The sequence below is a fragment of the Oncorhynchus tshawytscha genome, linkage group LG05 (assembly GCF_018296145.1).
Source record: "Oncorhynchus tshawytscha isolate Ot180627B linkage group LG05, Otsh_v2.0, whole genome shotgun sequence".
In the NCBI taxonomy this organism is placed as follows: Eukaryota; Metazoa; Chordata; class Actinopteri; order Salmoniformes; family Salmonidae; genus Oncorhynchus; species Oncorhynchus tshawytscha.
The window spans coordinates 79,594,382-79,609,149 of NC_056433.1; the positions used below are offsets into that span (position 1 = coordinate 79,594,382).

At 44.6% G+C, this 14,768-nt stretch overlaps 1 protein-coding gene across 1 annotated transcript in view; it reads left to right on the forward strand.

The window, feature by feature from the left end:
* The window catches only part of hmcn1 (hemicentin 1), a 233,761-nt gene that overhangs the window by 54,857 nt on the left and 164,136 nt on the right, over positions 1 to 14,768 (forward strand). The window contains 4 exon segments of the mRNA XM_042322447.1: positions 2,393 to 2,551; positions 2,694 to 2,816; positions 4,827 to 4,998; positions 11,377 to 11,483. Coding sequence (XP_042178381.1) covers positions 2,393 to 2,551; positions 2,694 to 2,816; positions 4,827 to 4,998; positions 11,377 to 11,483 — 561 coding nt within the window.

Consider the following 14,768-nt stretch of genomic DNA (forward strand, 5'->3'; position numbering starts at 1 on the left):
CAAAACCTATCCCCCCTCAGGAGACTAAAAAGATTTGGCATGGGTCCTCAGATCCTCAAAAGATTTTACAGCTGCACCAACATTTGATTTGATTCGATTGGACTAAAAATGCAGTTCAAAACATCAGAACTAAATTCTGGCTTGATAAATTCAATGCATTCAAAGAGATGTTGTCTCTTCTCACAATTCAACAGTAGCCTAACCTGCAAATTGCAAAGGAGAATGAATTTAGGCCTTCCTTTACTTGTAAAGGAAGTGCAGTTGTCTGCTGAACCTCTCGGTGACAGCGTTGTAGAAGTCACTGCAGAACCCCATGTCCATTATTTTATTCTACAGAACAGCTATTTGAGACATAACCCCAAGGCCTCTTTCAGTTCCATTTTCACACTGACACAAAAAGTATTTCCCACTCTGATTACGTCTACAAAGCAAAAGAAAATGTCCAATATGTTACCTGTCAGCTAGCAGTGAGGGAGATGGTGGTTGCCTGTCAGCTAGCAGTGAGGGAGATGGTGGTTGCCTGTCAGCTAGCAGTGAGGGAGATGGTGGTTGCCTGTCAGCTAGCAGTGAGGGAGATGGTGGTTGCCTGTCAGCTAGCAGTGAGGGAGATGGTGGTTGCCTGTCAGCTAGCAGTGAGGGGAGATGGTGGTTGGGAGATGGTGGTTGCCTGTCAGCTAGCAGTGAGGGAGATGGTGGTTGCCTCTCAGCTAGCAGTGATGGTGGTTGCCTGTCAGGGAGATGGTGGTTGCCTGTCAGCTAGCAGTGAGGGAGATGTTGGATGCCTGTCAGCTAGCAGTGAGGGAGATGGTGGTTGCCTGTCAGCTAGCAGTGAGGGAGATGGTGGTTGCCTGTCAGCTAGCAGTGAGGGAGATGGTGGTTGCCTGTCAGCTAGCAGTGAGGGAGATGGTGGTTGCCTGTCAGCTAGCAGTGAGGGAGATGTTGGTTGCCTGTCAGCTAGCAGTGAGGGAGATGTTGGATGCCTGTCAGCTAGCAGTGAGGGAGATTGGATGCCTGTCAGCTAGCAGCCTGTCAGCTAGCAGTGAGGGAGATGGTGGTTGCCTGTCAGCTAGCAGTGAGGGAGATGGTGGTTGCCTGTCAGCAGTGAGGGAGAGCAGTGAGGGAGATGGTGGTTGCCTGTCAGCTAGCAGTGAGTGGGAGATGTTGGATGCCTGTCAGCTAGCAGTGAGGGAGATGGTGGTTGCCTGTCAGCTAGCAGTGAGGGAGATGGTGGTTGCCTGTCAGCTAGCAGTGAGGGAGATGGTGGTTGCCTGTCAGCTAGCAGTGAGGGAGATGTTGGATGCCTGTCAGCTAGCAGTGAGGGAGATGGTGGTTGCCTGTCAGCTAGCAGTGAGGTAGATGGTGGCTGTCATGTCCTGTGTGTAGAGCTCCTGTATACTGCATCTGTTTGGTCTTAACTTTCATTGTAGTTGACGTTCCCCTCTTCGAACCTTCCGAATGGAGCTCGTTACATTCTTCTATCTTGGAACATTTTTGAGGTGCAATAGTGTCAAATGTTCAATTTTTTTTGTTGCTAGATAGCTTTGTTCAGTTCAAGGGATGCAAGCGCCAAATTATGTAGACACGCCCAAATGTGCACAGCGTACCCCCGGCAATACCCACACAACATGTTTAGGCAATACGCATATGCAAAATATGAAATTGTTTCAATGCAACGAATGAAGCTTCAAGCTAGGCAAAGCAGCAAGGCCTATGCTTACACTGACTGCACGTCACCGGGATGCAGTAAGTAGTCATTAACATTTAGCGCAACAAATTACCAATCATCGACAACCTCTACAGGCTATTTATTTTAACCAGGCAAGTCAGTTAAGACCAAATTCTTATTTACAATGACAGCCTGTCCCGGCCAAAAATGGATGACACTGGTCCAATTGTGCGCCGCCCTATGGGACTCCCAATCAAGGCCAGATGTGATACAGCCTGGAATCAAACCAGGGACTGTAGTGATGCCTCTTGCACTGAGATACAGTGCCTTAGACCGCTGCGCCACTCGGGAGCTTTATCTACAACACATCAGTCAATGTCACCGCTAGTCCCTCAACATTCAACTTAATGGAGAGTCCTCTCTGCCCCAGTCCAAATCTGCCTATAGGATTCATAGACACGCTATTCATGTGTTTAAATTATAATCTTGTTAATCTACAGTATGCATTACAGATTGGAAGAAAACTCTAAGTCATTACTGCATTCATCCTTAATGGTTTCCAATGTGCTTTAAGTACAAATAGGTGTGGAATCAAGTGTTCTTGCAAAATTCCCATTTTGTGCTCTGTTGTACAATGCCAAGAATGTTCTAGAACACTTCGATAGTGAATGTACCCAACATGCTGTATAGGTTTGTTTTGGCTCATCCTAATGGTTCTGTCACCAGGGAGGTGGAGACTGCCCAGAAATGAGCATTGGCGCCATCAAGATCGCCCTGGAGATCTCCCTGCCAGGGTCCTTCATTTACGTGTTCACAGATGCTCGATCCAAAGACTACAAGCTGACCCAGGAGGTCCTGCAGCTCATCCAGCAGAAACAGTCTCAGGTACAGCTGTGAACATCTGGAAGAGATTGTTGAAGAAGATTGAATGTGGTTTAAAATGTAAATATTGCATTCCTTTATTTCTGCCGCTGTGCCTATAGTCTGATGCCCTTTGTGTTTTGTGTATGTGTGTGTGTGTGTCTAGGTGGTGTTTGTGCTGACAGGGGACTGTGATGACCGGGCTCACATTGGGTACAAGGTCTACGAAGAGATCGCCTCCACCAGCTCTGGACAGGTGTTCCACCTGGACAAGAAACAAGTCAACGAGGTGAGATTCAGCCCGATTGGAACTAGCTTCTTTAGTCAGCCCGAATGGAACTAGTCCTGTCAGTCAACCTGAATGGAACTAGTCTTTTCAGTCAGTCAGAATGGAACTAGTCCTGTCAGTCAACCTGAATGGAACTAGTCTTTTCAGTCAGTCAGAATGGAACTAGTCCTGTCAGTTAGCCTGAATTGAACTAAAAACATCAGTCAGCCCGAATGGAATTAGGAACTAGTCCTGTCAGTCATCCCAAATCAAACTAGTCCAGTCAGTCAGCTTGAATGGAACTAGTCCTGCCAGTCAGCCTGAATGTAACTTGTCCTGTCAGTCAGCCTTAATGGAAAAAGTCAGCCAGACAGCTCGAATGGAACTTGTCCTGTCAGTCAGCCTGAATGGAAGTAGTCCTGTCAGTCAGCCTGAATGGAAAGACCTGTCAGTCGGCCTGAATGGAACTAGTCCTGTCAGTCAGCCTGAATGGAAAGACCTGTCAGTCAGCCTGAATGGAACTAGTCCTGTCAGTCAGCCTGAATGGAACTAGTCCTGGCAATATGCTTGAATGGAAAGACCTGTCAATCAGCCTCAATGGAACTAATCAATTCTACGCTTACTGTCCGCCAAACAGCTCTTGGTTCACTTTGCTCTCAGTTTAGTTGTGTGCCTCCCTCACTTTCTCTTTCTCTCTGTCCTCAAATAACATTTGGTAATTTCAGACATACAATAGTACCTAAAAAAAAACGTCTAACTTGGTGGAAGTATGAGTTACTATCATCACTTCATTCTTCTCAACTACTGAGCAGACTGTGGGGCTTAGCTGGCTCTGTCTGTCTGTCAGGAGTCGGGTCTCAGTAGAACACAAACATAGGACTGATCTATGACTTGGTTCCAGACCCAGAACATTTTCAGACCCAGAACATTCTCAGATGCAGAACATTCTCAGACACAGAACATGCAGGCTTGAAATGAAATGGAGTTACGGATGGTGGAAGGATCACTGGCTTCAGAGTGCCTCAACTTGGCCCGAACATTAGCCTTGGATTCATGTAAATAAAGCATCGCTGGACGGTTTTACTGCTCTAGTGTCGTATCCTATAGGTGGGACCACTCCAAGCCTGCCTGAACTGTGATGTATGTGGACTTCACTGTGAAAGAGTTCTTTAATTGATTGCACAGCTCTTAAACAGATTGATGCATGATGTTTGAGCATTCCAAAGAATGCAAATCAATGGAAATATTATGTTTTTTAGTTAGATTTTCTTGAAGTCGAAATCTTGAAGGACAATGTAAAAATGACTCTCTCTTTGCTCTGACATGGGCATTGACCCATATGTTTCCCCCTCTCTCTCTCCCCCTTGTCTCTCTCTCTCTCTCTCTCTCTCTTTCTCTCTCTCTCTCTCTCTCTCTCTCTCTCTCTCTCTCTCTCTCTTTCTCTCTCTCTCTTAAACATCATTGACAACTGAAAGCTATCCTTTGATCACCCCAGGGAGGGGATTGATGTAGGGGGCATGTGTAGAGCAACAAGGCAATGGTGAGGGTTGAAGATGTCTGGAAGTAGTGGGTCTGTCACACAAAACAGAAGCTGGGGCAAACAGGAGCTGGGGCTCGGGCTGGGTCAGGACGCAGGAGGGTATCAACCCCTTTTCTCCAAAGTCCCTGCACATGTTGGGGGATGACCTTGCAGCTGATAATAATAATAATGCTTTGTACAGCTCTAATAATTTGTATAGCGCTTTTCATTACAGAGTTATCTCAAAGCTCTCATAGCTTTATCATGATTTTCTCAGAAATGGTTTGTGATACAAATGTAAAAAGCAGATAAAAACATCCTTCCTCTCAATGAAGTTTCTATGTGAGAATTTCCAGAACAATCTGAGATACCAGAAATATTTGTGGGTCTTCTGGCATGAAATCTCCCTTCTATGTTCTTTGTGTGTGTGTGTGTGTGTGTGTGTGCATATTGTCATCTCTGTGCATATTGTCCTCTCATCCAACTCCCTCTCCCTCTCTCCCTTCCTGTAGGTGTTGAAATGGGTGGAAGAGGCAGTGCAGTCGTCCAAGGTCCACCTGCTGTCCACTGACCACTACAACGGGGTCAGCAACACCTGGCCGATCCCCTTTGACCCCAGCCTGAAGGAGGTCACTGTGGCACTCAGCGGCCCTGCACCTGACATCGAGATACGCAACCCCCAGGGTAGGCCACTGCACAAAACACCCCTTCCATATGACTCTATGATCTTTTCTCTTTGATCACCTTTCATAGGCCTGCTTGCACACTGTTTCAGGCACTGTACTGTTCACTGAAGGCTTTTCTAAAGTACTGTAGCTTTACTATTTGGGGGACTTCTTTCAGTTCCACTCAGCTATGAAGTGCTTTGAAAGGCTGGTCATGGCTCACATCAACACCATCATCCCCAGACACCCTGGAACCACTCCAATTCGCATACCGTCCCAACAGATCCACAGATGACGCAATCTCAGTTGCACTTCACACTTCCCTCTCCCATCTGGAAAGAGGGGAAATACCTATGTGAGAATGCTGTTTATAGACTATAGCTCAGTGTTCAACATCATAGTCCACTCCAGGCCCTGGAACTGAACTGCTCACGCTACGACTGGATCCTGGACATCCTCATGGGCCGGCCCCAGGTGGTGAGGGTAGGCAACAACACCTCTGCCATGCTGGCCCTCTACACGGAGGGCCCTCTGGGGTGTGTGCTTAGTCCACTCCTGTACTCCGTGTTCACCCACGACTGCCGGGTAGGTCTGATCACAGAGAGCGATGAACCAGCCTACAGGGAGGAGGTCAGAGACTTAGCAGTGTGGTGCCAGGACAACAACCTCTCCCTCAATGTTTGTAAGACCAAGGAACTGATCGTGGACTACAGGAGAAAGAGGGGGGAGAGCATGCCCCCATCCACATCGACAGGACTGTAGTGGAGCGGGTCAAGAGCTTCAAGTTCCTTAGCGTCCACATCCCTAAGGACTTAACATGGCCCACACACACCTGCACAGTCGTGAAGAGGGCATGACAACACCTCTTCCCCCTCAGGAGGCTGAAAAGATTTGCCATGGGTCCTCGGATCCTCGGATCCTCAAAAAGTTCTACAACTGCCCCATCGAGAGCATCTTGACTGGCTTCATCACAGCTTGTCATGGCAAAGGCACCGCTCTCGACCGCAAAGCACTACAGAGGGTGGTGCTGACAGCCCAGTACATCACTGGCGCCAAACTCCCTGCCATCCAGGACCTCTATATCAAATCAAATCAAATTTTATTTGTTATATGTACCGAATACAACAGGTTTAGACCTTCCCGTGCTTACTTACAAGTCAACAATGCAGTTCAAGAAATAGAGATAAGAAATATTTACAAAATAAACACAAACATTTTAAAAATAACACAAGAAAATTACATAACAATAACGAAGCTATATACAGGGGGTACCGGTACCGAGTCAATGTGATGGTGTACATGCAAGTAGCAGCAGTGTAAAAACAAAGGGAGGGGGGGTATCAATGTAAATAGTCCGGTTGGCCATTTGATTCATTGTTCAGCAGTCTTATGGCTTGGGGGTAGAAGCTGTTAAGGAGCCTTTTGGTGATAAACTATATCAGGCAGTGTCAGAGGAATGCCTGAAAAATGTCCAAAGACTGTTCACTCTGTTACCATCTGGCAAATGGTACCGGAGCATGAGCTCCCGGACCAACAGGCTCTGAGACAGCTTCTACCCCCAAGCCATAAGACTGTTCACTCTGTTACCATCTGGCAAATGGTACCGGAACATGAGCTCTCGGACCAACAGGCTCTGAGACAGCTTCTACCCCCAAGCCATAACACTGCTAAATAGCCACAAGGCTACTAAATAGTTAATTAAATGGTTACCCGGACTATCTGCACTGACCCAGTCATCCACTGACTATTTGCACTCACAAGACTATTCACTGAATGCACAAAACATTATGAACACATGCTCTTTCCATGACATAGACTGACAAGGTGAATTCAGGTGAAAGCTATGAGCCCTTATTGATGTCAAATTTTAAATATACTTCAATTAGTGTAAATGGAGGGGAGGAGACAGGTTAAATAAAGATTTTTTAGCCTTGAGACAATTGAGACATGGCAAGACAAAAGATTGAAGTGCCTTTTACACGGGGTATGGTAGTAGGTGCCAAGCGCACCGGTTTATGTCAAGAACTGAAACGCTGCTGGGTTTTTCATATTCAACTGGGGCGGTGCAACTTAATATTAGAAAGGTGTTCCTAATGTTTTGTACACTCTGTGTATATACTATATACACACTCGTACACACTACATTAACACTCACACAAAACCCACACACATACAGTACATACACACACACATAAAACACACACACACTTTTACACTCACCATTTACTGCTGCTAGTCTGTTCTTTGTTTTACTCTTATTATGATCTATCCTGATGCCTAGTCACGTTACCCTGCCTTCATGTACATATCTACCTCTAATACCTTATTATTATCTATCTTTATGCCTTGTCACTTTACCCTGCCTTCATGTACACATCTACCTCTAATACCTTATTATTATCTATCTTTATGCCTTGTCACTTTACCCTGCCTTCATGTACATATCTACCTCTAATACCTTATTATTATCTATCTTTATGCCTTGTCACTTTACCCTGCCTTCATATACATATCTACCTCTAATACCTTATTATTATCTATCTTTATGCCTTGTCACTTTACCCTGCCTTCATGTACACATCTACCTCTAATACCTTATTATTATCTATCTTTATGCCTTGTCACTTTACCCTGCCTTCATGTACACATCTACCTCTAATACCTTATTATTATCTATCTTTATGCCTTGTCACTTTACCCTGCCTTCATGTACATATCTACCTCTAATACCTTATTATGATCTATCTTTATGTCTTGTCACTTTACCCTGCCTTCATGTACATATCTACCTCTAATACCTTATTATTATTATCTATCCTGATGCCTAGTCACTTTACCCTGCCTTCATGTACATATCTACCTCTAATACCTTATTATTATCTATCCTGCTGCCTAGTCACTTTACCCTGCCTTCATGTACATATCTACCTCTAATACCTTATTATTATCTATCCTGCTGCCTAGTCACTTTACCCTGCCTTCATGTACATATCTACCTCAAATACCGTATTATTATCTATCCTGCTGCCTAGTCACTTTACCCTGCCTTCATGTACATATCTACCTCTAATACCTTATTATTATCTATCCTGATGTCACGTTACCCTGCCTTCATGTACATATCTACCTCAAATACCGTATTATTATCTATCCTGCTGCCTAGTCACTTTACCCTGCCTTCATGTACATATCTACCTCTAATACCGTATTATTATCTATCCTGCTGCCTAGTCACTTTACCCTGCCTTCATGTACATATCTACCTCTAATACCTTATTATTATCTATCCTGCTGCCTAGTCACTTTACCCTGCCTTCATGTACATATCTACCTCTAATACCTTATTATTATCTATCCTGATGCCTAGTCACTTTACCCTGCCTTCATGTACATATCTACCTCTAATACCTTATTATTATCTATCCTGATGCCTAGTCACTTTACCCTGCCTTCATGTACATATCTACCTCTAATACCTTATTATTATCTATCCTGATGCCTAGTCACTTTACCCTGCCTTCATGTACATATCTACCTCTAATACCTTATTATTATCTATCTTTATGCCTAGTCACTTTACCCTGCCTTCATGTACATATCTACCTCTAATACCTTATTATGATCTATCCTGCTGCCTAGTCACTTTACCCTGCCTTCATGTACATATCTACCTCTAATACCTTATTATTATCTATCCTGATGCCTAGTCACTTTACCCTGCCTTCATGTACATATCTACCTCTAATACCTTATTATTATCTATCCTGCTGCCTAGTCACTTTACCCTGCCTTCATGTACATATCTACCTCAAATACCTTGTTATTATCTATCCTGATGCCTAGTCACTTTACCCTGCCTTCATGTACATATCTACCTCTAATACCTTGTTATTATCTATCCTGCTGCCTAGTCACTTTACCCTGCCTTCATGTACATATCTACCTCTAATACCTTATTATTATCTATCCTGCTGCCTAGTCACTTTACCCTGCCTTCATGTACATATCTACCTCTAATACCTTATTATTATCTATCCTGCTGCCTAGTCACTTTACCCTGCCTTCATGTACATATCTACCTCAAATACCGTATTATTATCTATCCTGCTGCCTAGTCACTTTACCCTGCCTTCATGTACATATCTACCTCTAATACCTTATTATTATCTATCCTGATGTCACGTTACCCTGCCTTCATGTACATATCTACCTCAAATACCGTATTATTATCTATCCTGCTGCCTAGTCACTTTACCCTGCCTTCATGTACATATCTACCTCTAATACCGTATTATTATCTATCCTGCTGCCTAGTCACTTACCCTGCCTTCATGTACATATCTACCTCTAATACCTTATTATTATCTATCCTGCTGCCTAGTCACTTTACCCTGCCTTCATGTACATATCTACCTCTAATACCTTGTTATTATCTATCCTGATGCCTAGTCACTTTACCCTGCCTTCATGTACATATCTACCTCTAATACCTTATTATTATCCATCCTGATGCCTAGTCACTTTACCCTGCCTTCATGTACATATCTACCTCTAATACCTTATTATTATCTATCCTGCTGCCTAGTCACTTTACCCTGCCTTCATGTACATATCTACCTCTAATACCTTATTATTATCTATCTTTATGCCTAGTCACTTTACCCTGCCTTCATGTACATATCTACCTCAAATACCTTATTATGATCTATCCTGCTGCCTAGTCACTTTACCCTGCCTTCATGTACATATCTACCTCTAATACCTTATTATTATCTATCCTGATGCCTAGTCACTTTACCCTGCCTTCATGTACATATCTACCTCTAATACCTTATTATTATCTATCCTGCTGCCTAGTCACTTTACCCTGCCTTCATGTACATATCTACCTCAAATACCTTGTTATTATCTATCCTGATGCCTAGTCACTTTACCCTGCCTTCATGTACATATCTACCTCTAATACCTTGTTATTATCTATCCTGCTGCCTAGTCACTTTACCCTGCCTTCATGTACATATCTACCTCTAATACCTTATTATTATCTATCCTGATGCCTAGTCACTTTACCCTGCCTTCATGTACATATCTACCTCTAATACCTTATTATTATCTATCCTGCTGCCTAGTCACTTTACCCTGCCTTCATGTACATATCTACCTCTAATACCTTGTTATTATCTATCCTGCTGCCTAGTCACTTTACCCTGCCTTCATGTACATATCTACCTCTAATACCTTATTATTATCTATCCTGCTGCCTAGTAACTTTACCCTGCCTTCATGTACATATCTACCTCTAATACCTTATTATTATCTATCCTGATGTCACTTTACCCTGCCTTCATGTACATATCTACCTCTAATACCTTGTTATTATCTATCCTGATGCCTAGTCACTTTACCCTGCCTTCATGTACATATCTACCTCTAATACCTTATTATTATCTATCTTTATGCCTAGTCACTTTACCCTGCCTTCATGTACATATCTACCTCAAATACCTTGTTATTATCTATCCTGATGTCACTTTACCCTGCCTTCATGTACATATCTACCTCTAATACCTTGTTATTATCTATCCTGATGCCTAGTCACTTTACCCTGCCTTCATGTACATATCTACCTCTAATACCTTATTATTATCTATCCTGATGTCACGTTACCCTGCCTTCATGTACATATCTACCTCTAATACCTTATTATTATCTATCCTGCTGCCTAGTCACTTTACCCTGCCTTCATGTACATATCTACCTCTAATACCTTGTTATTATCTGTCCTGATGCCTAGTCACTTTACCCTGCCTTCATGTACATATCTACCTCTAATACCTTGTTATTATCTATCCTGCTGCCTAGTCACTTTACCCTGCCTTCATGTACATATCTACCTCTAATACCTTATTATTATCTATCCTGCTGCCTAGTCACTTTACCCTGCCTTCATGTACATATCTACCTCTAATACCTTATTATTATCTATCTTTATGCCTAGTCACTTTACCCTGCCTTCATGTACATATCTACCTCAAATACCTCGTACCCCTGCATAATGATCTGGTACTGGTACTCCCTGCACAATGATCTGGTACTGGTACTCCCTGCACAATGATCTGGTACTGGTACTCCCTGCACAGGATATAGATCCATTTTGTATTTCATTCCTCTTGTGTTACTATTTGTATTTGATTATTATTTCTTAACTCTGCATTGTTGGGAATGGCTCGTAAGTAAGCATTTCACGTGGTATTCGGCGCATGTGATAAATACAATTTGATTTGGTTTCAGCTCAATATTAGTTTGATGAGTTCAATTCTATTGTTTTAGCTCTGAGATTATGACGTTTGTTTGGTTTGTTTGGCTGCAAAGAAAATGTAAATGTATTTCCAAACAGGGAAGCTCGTCGGGAAGAGCGATGGTCTGACGGAACTCCTGCACATTCCTAACTCTGCCAGAGTCGTCAACATCAAGGATCCGGAGCCTGGAATGTGGTCCATTAAGGTAAACAATAAATTCCTCATTCCTCACACGGAAATGTTTGTCCAAAATATTTAGGGATTTCCTCTCTCACGCTTAAGTAAGCTGGAGTAGTTGTAAAAAAATGACTTTTATAGGTCAGCAGTATGGCCTACCGATCAGCACACACCCAGGAGGCTCTACGCTACTTCTGCTGGTCCCTTGAGCAAGACACTTATCCTGAATTACTACAGTAATACATCAAGGTGTGCAGATGTAATTGATAAGCCATGCTTCGGTTGAAGCATCTGTCTGCTGACCTACTGTAAGACTGGAATGATAGAGAAGAAGACATTCTTTATTCTTCAGAGTTGGCTCTCCGTAGCGGTCTGATGGTCTGATGGGCTGATGGTCTGATGGGCTGATGGTCTGATGGTCTGACGGTCTGATGGGCTGATCGTCTGATGGTCTGATGGTCTGATTGATGTGCCATGGTCTGATTTGTTTTGTGCCATGCCATGTCATGTATTAAGGGCCCCAAGTGTTCAGTTCCTGTGTTCAGTTTCAGTGTTGGGTTCCAGTGTTGGGTTTCAGTGTTGGGTTCTAGAATTGGGTTCTAGTGTTGGGTTCCAGTGTTCTGTTCCAGTGTTGGGTTTCAATGTTGGGTTCCAGTGTTCAGTTTCAGTGTTGGGTTTCAGTGTTGGGTTCTAGAATTGGGTTCTAGTGTTGAGTTCTAGAGTTGGGTTCCAGTGTTCTGTTCCAGTGTTGGGTTTCAATGTTGGGTTCCAGTGTTGGGTTTCAATGTTGGGTTCCAGTGTTCAGTTTCAGTGTTCAGTTTTTGTGTTGGGTTCCAGGGCCAATGGAACTGTATTTCAGGGCCCTGCCCCCTTGCTGTGAGGTGAGCGCAAACAGAGATGCAGAGCAGGGTGCCCATAATGTCAACGCTGTCAGACAAGAAATGACACATTTTTACGTGAGTGATTTGTTGTCGTATGAGGAGGGGGCGTGAGGGGCGCTGTTTAGTCTCCGAAAGCCCCTGTGGGGCCACTTTCCATGTCCTAGCCACTGTCCTAGCCAATGTCCTACATATCCTAGCCACTGTTCTACATGTCCTAGCCACTGTTCTACATGTCCTAGCCACTGTTTTACTTGTCCTAGCCACTGTTCTACATGTCCTAGCCACTGTCCTACATGTCCTAGTCAATGTCCTACATATCCTAGACTTCCACTGTCCTACATGTCCTATCCACTGTCCTACATGTCCGAGCCACTATCCTACATGTCCTAGCCACTGTTCTACATGTCCTAGCCACTGTCCTACATGTCCTAGCCACTGTTCTACATGTCCAAGCCACTGTCCTAGCCACTGTTCTACATGTCCTAGCCACTGTCCTACATGTCCAAGCCACTATCCTAGCCACTGTTCCATGTCCAAGCCAACTGTCCTAGCCACTGTCCTACATGTCCAAGCCACTGTCCTAGCCACTGTCCTACATGTCCAAACCACTGTCCTAGCCACTGTCCTACATGTCCAAGCCACTGTCCTAGCCACTGTCCTACATGTCCAAGCCACTGTCCTACCACTGTCCTACATGTCCAAGCCACTATCCTAGCCACTGTCCTAAATGTCCAAGCCACTGTCCTAGCCACTGTCCTACATGTCCAAGCCACTGTCCTAGCCACTGTCCTACATGTCCAAGCCACTGTCCTAGCCACTGTCCTAGCCACTGTCCTAGCCACTGTCCTACATGTCCAAGCCACTGTCCTAGCCACTGTTCTACATGTCCTAGCCACTGTCCTACATGTCCTAGCCACTATCCTACATGTCCAAGCCACTGTCAAGCCACTGTCCTAGCCACTGTCCTACATGTCCTAGCCACTGTCCTAGCCACTGTCCTACATGTCCAAGCCACTATCCTAGCCACTGTCCTAAATGTCCAAGCCACTGTCCTAGCCACTGTCCTACATGTCCAAGCCACTGTCCTAGCCACTGTTCTACATGTCCAAGCCACTGTCCAAGCCACTGTCCTAGCCACTGTCCTACATGTCCAAGCCACTGTCCTAGCCACTGTTCTACATGTCCTAGCCACTGTCCTAGCCACTGTCCTACATGTCCTAGCCACTATCCTACATGTCCAAGCCACTGTCCAAGCCACTGTCCTAGCCACTGTCCTACATGTCCTAGCCACTGTCCTACATGTCCTAGCCACTGTCCTACATGTCAAGCCACTGTCCTAGCCACTGTCCTAGCCACTGTCCTACATGTCTTAGACACTGTCCTACATGTCCTAGTCACTGTTCTACATGTCCTAGCCACTGTCCTACATGTCCTAGTCACTGTCCTAGCCACTGTCCTACATGTCTTAGCCACTGTCCTACATGTCCTAGTCACTGTCCTACATGTCTTAGTCACTGTCTTACATGTCCTAGCCACTATCCTACATGTCCTAGTCACTGTCCTACATGTTCTAGCCACTGTCCTACATGTCTTAGCCACTGTCCTAGCCACTGTCCTACATGACCAAGCCACTGTTCTACTTGTCCTAGCCACTGTCCTAGCCACTGTCCTACATGTCTTAGCCACTGTCCTACATGTCCTAGCCACTGTTCTACATGTCCTAGCCACTGTCCTACATGTCCTATCCGCTGTCCTAGCCACTGTCCTTGCCACTGCTGTGTTCTGTGTACTGTGTTTGTAGCCAGGGATGATTTATGAAAAAGAGGGATGAAAGGAAAGATGATGTCCTTCCTCCCTGGGTGGACTAGCCTCCTGAGGGGAGTTTAGTTGGGTGGGGTGAGCTGGTGGTGTACGGTCTGAGCAGCGAGCCGGACAGATTGATGACCAATTTCTCTGTAGATCTGCCTGCTGTAGTTGAGGCTGAAGTCTCAAGAGGTATATTTTTTTGTTCCTCAGAGTTTTGGTTCTTGTCAAGTGTTGTTATTAACTGAGGTTGTCGCAGCAATGGCTCGGCCGAACCGCCCCGCGTCCTTGCATATCACTCCTCGGGCTCTTTCATGTCATGTCTCTCTGTTTTCTGGCCCTCCCTCCCCTACTCCCATTAAGCCCCAGTCCACTAGCCACCATGACCTCATACTTCCCTGCTCAGAGCCACACTACTGTTGTTTTACTATACTAGTGTTGTTATATGTTCTTGTTCACAGAGTAAGTCTTTAAACCTGATTAGTATGTGTGCAATCTTGTGGAAGGACTAGTCTGACTGTGGTTGACACAGAGGAACCAGTGGACTAGCCTAACTGTGGTTGACACAGAGGAACCAGTGGACTAGCCTAACTGTGGTTGACACAGAGGAACCAGTGGACTAGTCTGAC